The sequence below is a fragment of the Rhinopithecus roxellana genome, chromosome 12, assembly GCF_007565055.1.
Source record: "Rhinopithecus roxellana isolate Shanxi Qingling chromosome 12, ASM756505v1, whole genome shotgun sequence".
Classification (NCBI taxonomy): Eukaryota; Metazoa; Chordata; class Mammalia; order Primates; family Cercopithecidae; genus Rhinopithecus; species Rhinopithecus roxellana.
Window position 1 is genome coordinate 94,961,321 of NC_044560.1, and position 13,670 is coordinate 94,974,990.

Below are 13,670 nucleotides of genomic sequence, written 5' to 3' on the forward strand. Positions count from 1 at the left end.
TTAAAACAGGTGACTGTTGGCCGGGCACGGTGGCTCACGCCTGTAATCCCAGCACTTTGGGAGGCCAAGGCGGGTGGATCTCGAGGTCAGGAGTTCAAGACCAGCCTGGCCAAGATGGTGAAACCCCGTCTCTACTAAAAATAGAAAAATTAGTGGGGTGTGGTGGCGGGTGCCTGTAATCCCAGCTACTTGGGAGGCTGAGGCAGGGAATTGCTTGAGCCAGGGAGGCGGAGGTTGCAGTGAGCCAAGATCATGCCACTGTGCTCCAGTGTGGGCAACAGAGCGAGACTCCGTCTCAGAAACAAACAAACAAAAAAACAGGTGACTATCATCTCTTCATTCATCTTTCCTGCACTAGTATTCACAAGTAATATTTGCCCTTTGAAGGTAAATTGTGTCAGTTCCAGTGGTAGCTGTGAAAGTGAATGAGGAATACTGTGGTCTTCACGTCCATAGTGTTTTGACATTATTCCAAATGTTTATCAGAGATGACAGCTTACTTGTGACCTACTTTGATTTGTAGGTTCAGAGCCTTGGTTTATATGCAAATGTAACTTGCCCTGGACTGTCATTGCCTTTGCAGCATGTTGATGAGTGGAATATTGGCCGGCTGAGAACAATCCTGGACTTGGTGGAAAAGGAAAGTGGGATCACCATTGAGGGTGTGAACACCCCATACCTGTACTTTGGCATGTGGAAGACATCTTTTGCTTGGCACACTGAAGACATGGACCTCTACAGCATCAACTACCTGCACTTCGGAGAACCAAAGTCCTGGTACAGTCTACCTGCAGTCGGCACCGGGCTTCTGTGCTACAGCACGGGCTCACATTCAGTGTGCATGGGAAGCACCTCAGGATTATGTTAAAGTGCAGACGCTGGTTCAGGCCTGGGGTGACATTCCATGTTTCCAACACACTTTCAAGTGCTAAGATGCTATTGGAGCTCTGGTGCTCAGACCACCTTTTGAGTAGGGAGGCTTTAGAGAGCAGGGCTCTGGCAGAGTTACCCAAAGACACGGGGGCTCTTCCAGGCTATCTGATTGCTTTCTGATTTTTTTTCTGAATAGGCCTGAGGCATTTCTTAGCAGCAGACTTCTAAGACTGGAGTCACTCCCTCAGATGATAGAAAGCTTTCTTTTCCTTATGATAAGAAAAAATATTAATACTTGGGGAGCAGCAGTGTGTGCTTAACACACGAGGGATTGCGAGGCTCTTCAGCATGCTTCCTGTTCGTTCTCCAGGGTGTTATTCTTGTTGGTGAGACAAACATTGGTTCTGTCTCCTCTCTCTGCACTGACCCATCTTTGAGTCTCAGCATTTTTTTTTTCTATTTTGAGACAGGGTCTCACTCTGTCACCCAGGGTGGAGTGCAGTGGCACCATTATGGCTCACTGCAGCCTTGACCTCCTGGGCTCAAGTGATCCTTCTACTTCAGCCTCCCAAGTAGCTGGGATTATAAGCATGCACCAGTATGCCCAGCTAATTTTTTTCCTTCTTTTTTTTAGGGTAGAGATGGGGTCTCACTATGTTGCACAGGCTGGTCTCAAACTGCTGGGCTCAAGCAGTCCTCCCACTTCAGCCTTCCAAAGTGCTAGGATTACAGGCATAAGCCACTGTACCTGGCCCCTGTCTCAGCATTTTAGTGAAGGTGCTGCAGATAACTGCAGTGGATAAGACAGATGAGATACCTACCTTCACACAGATCGGAGACTGGTCAGGAGGTAGAAAGTGTGAGAGAATGATCATATGGTGTGGGGACAGCTCTGATGGGGAAGAAGTGGGTGCTAAGGTCCACATAGGAAGGACAGATGGGTGAGATTAAAGAAGGCTTCTTTGGAAGAGGTGACAACTGAGATCCAAAACATAGGAAGGACAGATGGGTGAGATTAAAGAAGGCTTCTTTGGAAGAGGTGACAACTGAGATCCAAAACATGAGAAGGACATAACTGGGTGGAATGGTGGTGGGCTTAGCAGCTGGGAGATTGAGGGAAGTGTATCCAGGCAGTTGGAACCACAGATGCAGAGCTCCTGGATTAAGACAGCACATGAGGGCCAGTCGTGGTGGCTCACACCTGTAATCCCAGCACTTTGGGAGGCTGAGGCAGGTGGATCACCTGAGGTCAGGAGTTCGAGACCAGCCTGGCCAACATGGTGAAACCTGTCTCTACTAAAAATACAAAAGTAGCTGGGCATGGTGTGTTTAGGGAGCTAAGGGAAGTCTACTGTAGATTGAGTGCTGTGTAAAATGATGAGAAGTGAGTGATGAGGTCAGACGGGACACCATGGGGCGCATTATGGCGAGTTATGATAACCACATCCACCTTCATGTCTTTATTCAGCATCCTCAGCCATGTTCTTTCTCAGGAGTTTTCTTTTCTTCTTTCAAGTGCTTTCCAGTTTCTAATCTTGGGGGAAAGAACCTTTTGAGCCTATGATTACCCCCCTCACTACTGTCCTATTTCCTTTCTCAGAAGGCTAGACTTGTAGGATGTGTAAATGTAGCTTTTGTGTCTTCACCATTGTTTACTCCAAAATTCCCTGCTCCTGGATTTTTGAATTCTCTTATAAAAGAAGGTTTTCCAGTTATTATATACATTCTTAGGTCCTCTGAAGTGGGACCTCCAGAGCCTTCTGTGTAGGGTTGCCTGATGGATCCTGGAGTCCTTTAGGTGACATTTTTGTCAATTCCTCTTCTCTGTTTTGTTTTATAATGAAGCTGTTTGTAGTGGGAGGATTTGTTGTTACTGTGGAATAATCTTCAGAAGAGATTAAAAAGGTTAAAATAGAGTTACTGTGAGTTTCAGAATATAAAATTTAACAATTTTGCAAAAGTTTTAAATAGTCCTAGGTGTCCTTTTTTTCTTTTCATTTTTTTAGGAAGAACAGTTTCGATGGTGTTTAGACACCTTACTGGGTAGAGAGGTAATTGATTGTTGGGTAATCAGTGTATGTAGCTCTTGGGGAGATAAAGGGAAAATGGGTTCATCAGCAGATACGGGGCTGGGTCTCTTAAGTGTCGGATCTATCTTGCACTTTGTTTTCCATTCTTCCTCTAGCCCTCCCCCCGTTAGGCCTTTCAAGCATTTAAAAATACTGAGCATTTTTAAATACTGAGGTTATGTAATGACATCCTTTTTTTTAAAAAAAAAATGTTATATGAACAACATTATAAAGGAGAGTAATATTGTGTACCATAAATCCTGGCTCATGGTGAACACTTAATAAACATCTTATTAAGTGAATGAATATAGAAGAAATAAATTCACTCACCTTCTTTACGGGCTTTTTACTCCTGTGCCGAAACAGTCTAATATTTCATTTTTTCAGATTCCTTTCTAGTGCTTGGGAAGTTAAAAAAAAATCTGCCATTTCAAGGTGTTTTGAGAGTGGGAATAAGCCCCTTAGCTTCTGTACCTGTCTCCGCCCAGCCTCTGATGCTCTCATGTGATTGCAGGTACTCTGTTCCACCTGAGCATGGAAAGCGGTTGGAACGCCTCGCCAAAGGTACTGTGTCTCCTCTGTTTGCTGGGTTGGACACTCCTATGAGCTGTGCTCCTTGCTCTACACTAAAATGTGCATTCCCCATGGTCAGATTCTTGCAGGTCCTGTCGCAGGCCTGCAGATGGGGGTGAGCCTCATTGGTTACCTTAAGAGGGCAGTGACAGAGCCTTTTCTTCCTTTGTCCTGAGCAAGGACTTGGTCATTTCTTCTTTGATTGTCTGTGCCTCAGTTTTAATGAGCAGTGGTGTTTCTTTGACCAGCGATAATGAACCAGACCCGGTATGACCAGTGTTTCCACTAAAGACCCAAATGTTAAAGAAAAAACTGCATTTTATGCTTTGTTTCTTTTCAGTGGACTTACATAGATTTGTATGTCTAGAGAACATACTTCAGGAAAGCCTGGGTAGATCATACTATAGCTGCATTACTGAAAAAAGATCAGGGATACAAGTGACTGGAGAAAAGGTCCTAAATAGTTTCAAAGCTCTATAAGAACAGAGGCAGCAGGCCGGGCGCGGTGGCTCAAGCCTATAATCCCAGCACTTTGGGAGGCCGAGACGGATGGATCACGAGGTCAGGAGATCGAGACCATCCTGGCGAACACGGTGAAACCCCGTCTCTACTAAAAAAATACAAAAAAAAACTAGCCGGGCGAGGTGGCGGGCGCCTGTAATCCCAGCTACTCGGGAGGCTGAGGCAGGAGAATGGCATAAACCCAGGAGGCGGAGCTTGCAGTGAGCTGAGATCCGGCCACTGCACTCCAGCCTGGGCGACAGAGCGAGACTCCGTCTCAAAAAAAAAAAAAAAAAAAAGAACAGAGGCAGCTTGGGTGACCTTGGTTTCCCAAACAGGATTTCATTACCCATGTAATGCCCTACATGGGAGTGAGCCCAGAGGCTCACTGTAGAATCTTAGAATTGGTGCGGAGCTATAAGGATCCTTGGAGATCACATCGGTGATTCATCCTGTTTATCATTCCGATGAGAAGCACAGGTGTGAAGTGACTCCGGATTGCGGAGCTAGTGTGGAGCACTGTGTTAACCTACACCCTTTCAATTAAATAGGCTTTTTCCCAGGAAGTGCTCAAAGCTGTGAGGCGTTTCTCCGCCACAAGATGACCCTGATTTCCCCGTTAATGCTGAAGAAATATGGAATTCCCTTTGACAAGGTGAGCTGATGTTACATGCCAAAGTTCTCAGGCACCACCCTTTCTGGCCTTTTACAGAGTTTTATTCTAGTTCATCACTATACCAAGAGGGGGCCAAAGCTTAAACTATGTAACAACACTTTGATCTAAGAGCATTAAAGGTGGGGCCACTTTAGCTTCCAGAGGAGAGTCAGATCCCCTTGAACAGGGGTCATTTGGAGGAATGGTTAATTATAGTCATGTCATCTGATATGTCTGGGCTTTGCATAATTTTATAGAAGACAGCAAGACCCCAGGGGTTTTATGACTTACCCTTTGTTGCTCAGCTAAGTTGTGGTGGAGCTCAGAATTCCAGTTCTGTGGATCTCTGCCATTTGAAGCAGCTGTTTCAAGTCTGCTCTTGTTCAGGTGACTCAAGAGGCCGGAGAGTTTATGATCACTTTCCCTTATGGTTACCATGCCGGCTTTAACCATGGCTTTAACTGTGCGGAGTCTACCAATTTTGCTACCCGTCGGTGGATTGAGTATGGCAAGCAAGCTGTGCTGGTAAGTCTGCTTGATTTCTTTCTATAACACCATGATAAAAATGAGCAAATTCTGGTTAGATACGTTGGCTGGTGATTAGAATATTTCTTTGAGTTGCTGGAATTCAGAAACGAGCAGCTAGCAGTGTGTCAGAGTACTAACATTTTGTGTTCATAAGGAATTTAAAAAAATGTGTTCAGATTTGGGAAGTATAAAATGAGGTTCTTAAGTCCACTAGGCATTAAAACCACATCCACACACGTTAATATTCTTGCCTTAGCCACTCTGAGACTTCTCTGTTGAAGTTCCTAGGGGTTTTCTTTACTCTAGGGAAGCAGCAGGGCTAGGCCTTTGACTCGTAGTAGTAGACTTGCTTGTGTGTTCCTGGCTTGGACAGGGAACAAGGGCAGGTGGCTCACCATCCTGGGGGCCTAAGTGCAGAGCCTAACCACCCTCTGTGACCCCAAGTTAGTGCCCAGGTAGATTTGCCCCAATAGTATGTATTCTCTGCCCTTTTTTCCCTGCTTCCCTTCATATTTGAAGGTCCTGCAAGGATAATATGCCCTCAGCCTGTGAACCAACACAATCCAGTTATAAACCATCTTGCACTTGTTTCCATGTGGAGGGAGGAGCTAGGACGTGGGGGTGAGGTGGAAGCAGCAAGGTATGCTCACCTGGTGCTCTTCTGCTTCCTGCTGACAGTGCTCCTGTAGAAAGGACATGGTGAAGATCTCCATGGATGTGTTTGTGAGGAAGTTCCAGCCAGAAAGGTACAAACTTTGGAAAGCTGGGAAGGACAACACAGTTATTGACCATACTCTGCCCACGCCAGAAGCAGCTGAGTTTCTTAAGGAGAGTGAACTGCCTCCAAGAGCTGGCAATGAGGAGGAGTGCCCAGAGGAGGACATGGAAGGGGTGGAGGATGGAGAGGAAGGAGACTTGAAGACAAGGTAACCCAGCAGCCCTTTGTCGTGGCTGTGTGAGGGAGAGGTGTCTGGGTAGGTCCTGTAACCTGTGGAGAGGCTGTTTCTAAGATGCTGTTTGTGCCTCGGCTAAGGGAGTGTTCTTGGTAAAGGCTCCAGAAACCTGAGAGCCAGAGCATTCAGGCACTTTCTGAATGAGAGACCTGTAGTGGGCTGTAGTCTGCTGGAGCAAAGGGGTAATTTATATGAGTGTCAAGGCATTTATGTGCGAAGGTTGGGCTCCCCCTGAGCCAGAAAAGTCATGTTTTCTCATCATATCAGAGAGTCTTTTAAAAAGAAGTGTAGTGAGGATGAGACTCAAGGGCATTGGTAATGTTATGATTTAAGTCTGCAGTGCCATCAGAGCAGACTTAAGAGTCACCTTCTTAAGTCTGCACCAATGGGAAGCTGAGCCAGGGGATCTGTGCTCTGGGAATTTATCCTGGGCCATATGGGAAAGAAAGGAGGAACCGTGTCTTGGTACCTACTATATGCCAGACACTTTGCCAGCTACTCTGCATACCTTTTCTTAGTCCTCACAACAAATCTGTTAGGTGGGTGGTAATACCTGTATCTTCCAGATGATGGAACAAGCTCAGAGAGGTGAAGTCCCTTGTCTCAAGTCACAAATAAGAGGTGTCCCTGAGTTTTGAACCAGGCCTGACAGGCTCTGGCCATTCACTTTGGGTTGTGTGTGGATGTGTAGGAATGTCTTTGAGTAAGTGGATATATTTGTGGGCTCTTAAAAGATTTGCCCTCTCCCTTGCAGCCTGGCCAGGCACCGAATAGGGACAAAGAGGCACCGAGTTTGTCTTGAAATACCACAGGAGGTGAGTCAGAGTGAGCTCTTCCCCAAGGAGGAGCTGAGTTCTGAGCAGTATGAGATGACGGAGTGCCCGGCAGCCCTCGCCCCGGTGAGGCCCACCCATAGTTCTGTGCGGCAAGTTGAGGATGGTCTTACCTTCCCAGGTTAGTTGACTATGGTGTATTTTCCACAACCTTAACTCATACATGTGTCCCGTGTCAGATGCCATATTGAGTGCTGAGTGAGAAATAAAGAAAGCAGAGTGACAGGTCTGTGATCAGATAGTGTACTTGGAGTGTGAGAAGTGCTTTGGGTAGGGATATACAGGGTGGACTGGACATGTAGGGAAAAGCTCCTCCCTCTGCCTGGTCAGGGGTCAGGGAAACACTGGAGGTTTTGGTGAAGGTGACTCTTACAAGGTAAGTAGGACCTTCCCAGGCGGACAGAGAGAGAGGAGGGATGTAGAAAGGGTGTCCCAGAGGGGAGGAGCAGGGCACAGGCGTGGAGATGGGAGATTTTTTTTTTGAGATGGAGTCTTGCTCTGTCATGCAGGCTGGAGTGCAGTGGCGCAATCTCGACTCACTGCAACTTCTGCCTCCTGGGTTCAAGCGATTCTCCTGCCTCAGCCTCCCAACTAGCTAGGACTACAGGTGCCCACCACCACGCCTGGCTAATTTTTTTTCGTATTTTTAGTAGAGATGGGGTTTCACCATTTTGGCCAGGATGATCTTGAACTCCTGACTTCAGGTGATCCGCCTGCCTCGGCCTCCCAAAGTGCCGAGTGGGATTACAGTCTTGAGCCACCGTTCCCAGCAGAGATGGGAAATATTAATAGCATGGTCCACCTGGGGGAACTGGTGGGGAGTTTCCCTCAATTGAATATTAGGGTAGAAGGCAGCTGTGTGACCAGAAGGTGACACTGGAGAAATAGGAGAGGATGTAGGGCTGTCTGCCATTTTCATTTCCTCACTTGGAAGCTTAAGAAGCCATTTGTATTTTAAGAGTGGGAGTGGTGTGATCAGTGTTGTTTAGCAGTCACTTGGAAGGTCATTGAGGCTAGATTTGTTGGAGAAAGCTTGTATCTGTCTTGGGTCAGGTATGACGCGAAGATGTGGTCTGCTGACAGCCAGGTAGCACTGTGGACTGACGTGCTGGACTGGCTTCTCTTCAGCAGATTTTCTTTCCCTTTTTTCCCTTCAAATTTATTTATTTATATTGACAGATAAAATGGTGCATATTTGTCATATACAACATAATTTTTTTTTTTTTTTTTTTTTTTTTTTTTTTTGAGGCGGAGTCTCGCTCTGTCGCCCGGACTGGAGTGCAGTGGCCGGATCTCAGCTCACTGCAACCTCCACCTCCTGGGTTTGCGCCATTCTCCCGCCTCAGCCTCCCGAGTAGCTGGGACTACAGGCGCCCGCCACCTCGCCCGGCTAGTTTTTGTAATTTTTAGTAGAGACGGGGTTTCACCGTGTTAGCCAGGATAGTCTCGATCTCCTGACCTTGTGATCCGCCCATCTCGGCCTCCCAAAGTGCTGGGATTACAGGCTTGAGCCACCGCGCCCGGCCACAACATAATTTTTTTGTTTTAGAAACAGAGTCTTGCTCTGTTGCACAAGCCTGTGCGAACACAGCTCACTGCAGCCTCAACTTTCCGGGCTCAAGCAATCCTTTTGCCTCAACCTCTCAAGTGGCCTGGACTACAGGCATACGCCACCATGCCTGGCTACTTTTTTGTTTTTTGAGACATAGTCACTCTGTCACCCAGGCTGGAATGCAGTGGCGATCTCGGCTCACTGCAATCTCTGCCTCCCGGGCTCAAGTGATTCTCCTGCCTCAGCCTACTGAGTAGCTGGGACTACAGATGCGGGCCATCACGCCTGGCTGATTTTTTATATTTTTAGTAGAGATGGGGTTTCACCTTGTTAGCCAGGATGGTGTCGATCTCTTGACATCGTGATCTGCCTACCTTGGCCTCCCAAAGTGCTAGGATTACAGCCGTGAGCCACCGCGCCCGGCCCATGCCTGGCTAATTTTTAAATTTTGTAGAGACAGGGTCTCACTTTGTTGCCCAGGCTGGTCTTGAACTCCTGGGCTGTAGCAATCCTCCCATCTTGGCCTCCCAAAGTCCTGGGATTACAGTTGTGAACCACTGCTCCTGGTCCAACATGATTTGTGAAGTATATATATGTTGTGGAATGGTTAAATCTAGCTGATTAAAATACATATTACTTCACATAGTTACCATTTTTGCAGTGAGAACATTTAACATACACCCTCTTAATATTTTTCAAGATCTTTAGATTTTCTAGCATGGGCTGGGTAGCCAGGTCTCTGCTGAGCTCAGACTTGCATTTCCTGCAGGAGACTTTGGAGGAAATGGCAGCTGCCCCTTACTGAGTGTCTGCTGAGTGCCAGGCGGTGCTCAGGAGTCGTATTTATGAGCCCTGTAGAATTGTAGTAGCATCTTCTCACTACAGAGGAAGAAGCTAGAGGCCAGGAGGCTGAGCAGATAGCCCTGGCTCATAGTGCCCCTCAGTGACAGAGCCAGGATTGGAAGCCAGGTCCCATTCCTAGCCCATGTTCCTTGTGCTTTGCCACTCTGGCTTTTATCAGATTCACGTGTGCAGGTGGAACTTGGCTCTGTCTAATGTGTATGTGTGTTTCAGATTATTCTGACTCCACTGAAGTCAAATTTGAAGAGCTCAAAAATGTCAAACTAGAAGAGGAGGATGAGGAGGAAGAACAAGAAGCAGCAGCCTTGGATCTTTCTGTGAATCCTGCCTCTGTAGGGGGACGCCTTGTCTTCTCAGGCTCCCAAAAGAAGTCATCTTCCAGCCTGGGCTCTGGCTCTTCACGGGATTCTATCTCTTCTGATTCAGAAACTAGTGAGCCTCTCTCCTGCCAAGCCCAAGGGCAAACGGGAGTTCTCACTGTGCACAGTTATGCCAAAGGGGATGGCAGGGTCACTGTGGGAGAGCCATGCATGAGGAAGAAAGGAAGCGCCGCCAGAAGTATCAGTGAGCGGGAGCTGGCAGAGGTATGGGCTCCAGGCAGTGGTGTGGGGTGGGGAGCTGCCCTGAAGGACACCCTGTCGGGGAGGGGATCTGTGTTGGGGAGGTGGATCTGTGTGGTGGAGGTGCTGCAGGAGGGCAGGAGAAACCCTCAGTCAGTGCCTCCAGCCTGCAGTGGTTGTGTCCAGCAAAAGCCTGGGTGGCATTCACTCTCCCGGCTTGTTCTTTGCTGGGAGTTGCTTTTCTCATATCCCTGTGGCTTCTGATTCCAAGAATTGCATCAATGCAGCCTCAGTCACAGCAGCAGATCCTCCTCAGCCCACTTGGATCACAATGCCTTTTTTTTTTTCTTGAGATAGAGTCTTGCTCTGTTGCCTAGGCTGGAATGCAGTGGCATGATGTTGGCTCACTGCAACCTCTGCCTTCCAGGTTCAAGCAGTTCTCCTGCCTCAGCCTCCTGAGTAGCTGGTATTACAGGCGTGCGCCACTATGCCCAGCTAGTTTTTGTATTTTTAGTAGAGACAGGGTTTCACCATGTTGGCCAGACAGGTCTCGAACTCCTGACCTCAAGTGATCCGCCCACCTCAGCCTCCCAAAGTGCTGGAATTATAGGTGTGAGCCACTGTGGCTGGCCTTTTCAGTTGGGGTGGGTGGGAACTCTTCCTCTGACCCTCATTGCCTTAGCGGCACAAGGGTTAGAATGGCTGCCGTTGGAGCCCACGTGTTTGGGGGTTTGGGATGAGATGAGATGAGATGGCCTTTCTTACCTTGAAATTCAAGGGTTTTTTTTTCTTAGAAGTCTTGACTGCTCGGTAGACTCCCAGTATGACATTGATAGAACATCCTTTTGGAGACCAAGATGCATTCCCAAAGCTATAAATACGAACATGTGTGTTCAGGCTTCCTCCATAAATATATGTTGTCACCAAAAGCTGATTCCTGCTTTTGTATAAAATGGCTCTTGGTGGGTCTGCCACTATGGATGATCAGAGTCATGTCAGATGCAGCTGGACCCACACTATCCAAGTGACCTTCCCTGACTCCCCAGCCTTACAGCTTATGTGGGTCAAGCTTGCAGCTTTTGATGAGGGGTGGCAGATACAAGAAGCCAGTGCAGAGGGTCCTCTTGATTCCCTATTCCCTTACCTTTAGTTTTTAAAAATTTATCTCTTAAAAATCTTCACTATGGAAAATTTCTGAAGTATGTACAGAATACCATCACGAGCCCCCGCGTGTACTCATCATATATATGATTAGCATTTGGCATATTTGCTTTCTGTTTTCTTTGGCTGCAGTACTTGACACTCAGTCATATTCACATTTCCCTAGTGTTGCCAATAATCCGTTTTTATGGTATGTTTGTCTCCTTGTTGTTAATACTTGTAACTTTTCTCGGTGCCTTCTCTGAATCTCAGGGTACGGTTTTTGTAGACTTCCTTTTTACCTTGTGAATGTTCCTCTTTCCATCCCACTGTGGTTGCAGGCTAATGAGCTAATAACTACTGTGTTTCCTTCTCATTGCCTCTGATTGCAGTTCTCTATGCCTTCTTATGGCAGCTTCCATAAATGAGGGCTTTTTCAGCCTGGAAACCAGAGTCTCTTAAACTCCCAGTTGCCACCCAGCAATTCTTCCTTCACAGAGGCCCCGAGCCATTTCGTCCATCCTACTGTTCACTACAGTTCATACTGTCCTCTTGCTGAGTCTTCCTGACATTCTTGTTTCTAGTTGCAATCACAATCACAAAAAGCAGCTAAGAAGTAGCAAGAGCTCACTGTATATTAAATACTTTGTTTTTCTTTTTTGAGACAGGGTCTTGCTCTGTTGCCCAGGGTAGAGTGCAGTGGCACAGTCTTGGCTCACTGCAACTTCTGCCCCCTGGGTTCAACCCATCCTCCCCACCTCAGCCTCCCAAGTAGCTGGGACTACAGGTGCACACCACCACTCTCGGCTAATCTTTGTATTTTCTCGGCTCATCTTTGTATTTTTGTATTTTTTGTGGAGATGGGGTTTCACCTTGTTGCCCAGACTGGTCTCGAACTCCTGGGCTCAAGTGATCCTCCTCCCTTGATCTCCCAAAGTGCCATGATTTCAAGTGTAAGCCACTGTGCGCCTCACCGCCCCCCAGCTATTAAATACTTTATATGCATTGTTTAGTCTTTGTATTACTGCTTAATTAATCTTATTACAGAGTCAAGTGTTTGTGGGATTTTTTGGGGGTGGGAGGTGCAGGAAGCCAATAAATAACACCTGTCCTTTTCCTCTCAAATTTGGAACTATTTAATTGATGATACAAGAGTCAGGCATATGGAGCTCAGAATGTTGCTTTATTTACAAGTTAAAATGATTGAAGAAAGTGACTTTTAACCTGTGGCCAAATGGCCCTGCTACTCATTTACTCTTTTTTTTTTTTTTTTTGAGTCTGAGTCTTGCTCTGTTGCCCAGGCTGGAGTGCAGTGATGCAATCTTGGCTCACTGCAACCTCCACCTTCCGAGTTCAGGCGATTCTCCTGCCCCAGCTTCCTGAGTAGCCGGGATTACAGGCATGCATCACCACTCCTGGTTAATTTTTGTATTTTTTTTAGTAGAGATTTCACCATGTTGGCCAGGCTGGTTTGCAACTCCTGAGTGCCTGCCTCAGCCTCCCAAAGTGCTGAGATTACAGGTGTGAGCCATCGCGCCTGGACTACTCATTTACTCTTGATGTCTCCAGGCCCCTCTAGAGGCAAAGCATTTCCATGGAAGCCCTCAGCTTCCATGTGGTGTGGACATAGGCCAGAATGCACTCCCTCTCCAAAAGACAGATCCTATTGAAGTGAATCACAGCTTTTAAGGGCGTGGGGAGAAGCAAAGCCAGGACTCCTTCCATGTGGAAGTATGCTAGGGGAAGGGGTCTTCTCTCTGACATGTCTCTCTTTTTCAATCCTCTGCTCAAAAACCCTTGAGTGTCTTCTTGGTTCCTTTTTATTTCTGTATATACTTCTCAGGTCTAGCCTGATGATAGTACCCTAATACCCTCTCTGCTCCATCGCCATCCGTCCCTCCACCTCCAACATGTGCTAGCTTGTTTGTCTGAACTACTTAAAAGTCTCTAAAACTGTTTTGGCTGCCCTGCCTCTTCACTACTTTGTAATCATTTACAGCATGCCTGCTCTAGGCCAGGACTGTGCCTTCAAGGAACTCATAGTCTAGGAGAGATAGATAAGAGCAAATCATTCCAGTACTTAATGATACGTGTTGTGGTACAAGTGGGAGAGTTAGCAGTTCAGCTTGGGGTTGCAGTATGGATTTCAGGACTGCCCGAGAGAAGGAAACAGTTTAGGCCTGAGGTTAGGAGAATGCCAGGTGGATAGAATGAAATCGAAGAGAGAATCTGGGAGAGTAGGATATTCTAAATGCTCATGATAGCTCATGCCAGCATCAAAGCACTTGGGGATCTGCAGTGGTTTAGTTTGTCTCAGGTGTATAGGACTAGAGAGGGCCTCAGGTGGTGCTTTTGGAGGATATTAAGAGCCAGAACCTGGAGGGTCTGCTTTGTTGCTCTGGGAAGCAGTTTGACCTCCTAGTTACGGTGTAGGGAGCAGCAGAAGGGTCCCCACCATATGCACCGTATGGATTTGGAAATTGAAAACTTTCATAATTCATTCTTTTAAATGCATACACAAAGGGCTGGGTGTGATGGTGCATGCCTGTAATCCTAGCACTTTGGGAGGCTG

At 47.0% G+C, this 13,670-nt stretch overlaps 1 protein-coding gene across 6 annotated transcripts in view; it reads left to right on the forward strand.

Moving 5' to 3' along the window:
- Positions 1-13,670, forward strand: part of KDM4A (lysine demethylase 4A) — a 57,444-nt gene that overhangs the window by 13,320 nt on the left and 30,454 nt on the right. For all 6 annotated transcript variants that reach the window (XM_010371888.2, XM_030942117.1, XM_030942116.1 and 3 more), the window contains exons 5-11: positions 584-777; positions 3,457-3,506; positions 4,568-4,671; positions 5,059-5,196; positions 5,878-6,125; positions 6,907-7,106; positions 9,612-9,982. In XM_010371888.2, coding sequence (XP_010370190.1) covers positions 584-777; positions 3,457-3,506; positions 4,568-4,671; positions 5,059-5,196; positions 5,878-6,125; positions 6,907-7,106; positions 9,612-9,982 — 1,305 coding nt within the window. The remainder of the gene's footprint in view (positions 1-583; positions 778-3,456; positions 3,507-4,567; positions 4,672-5,058; positions 5,197-5,877; positions 6,126-6,906; positions 7,107-9,611; positions 9,983-13,670) is intronic.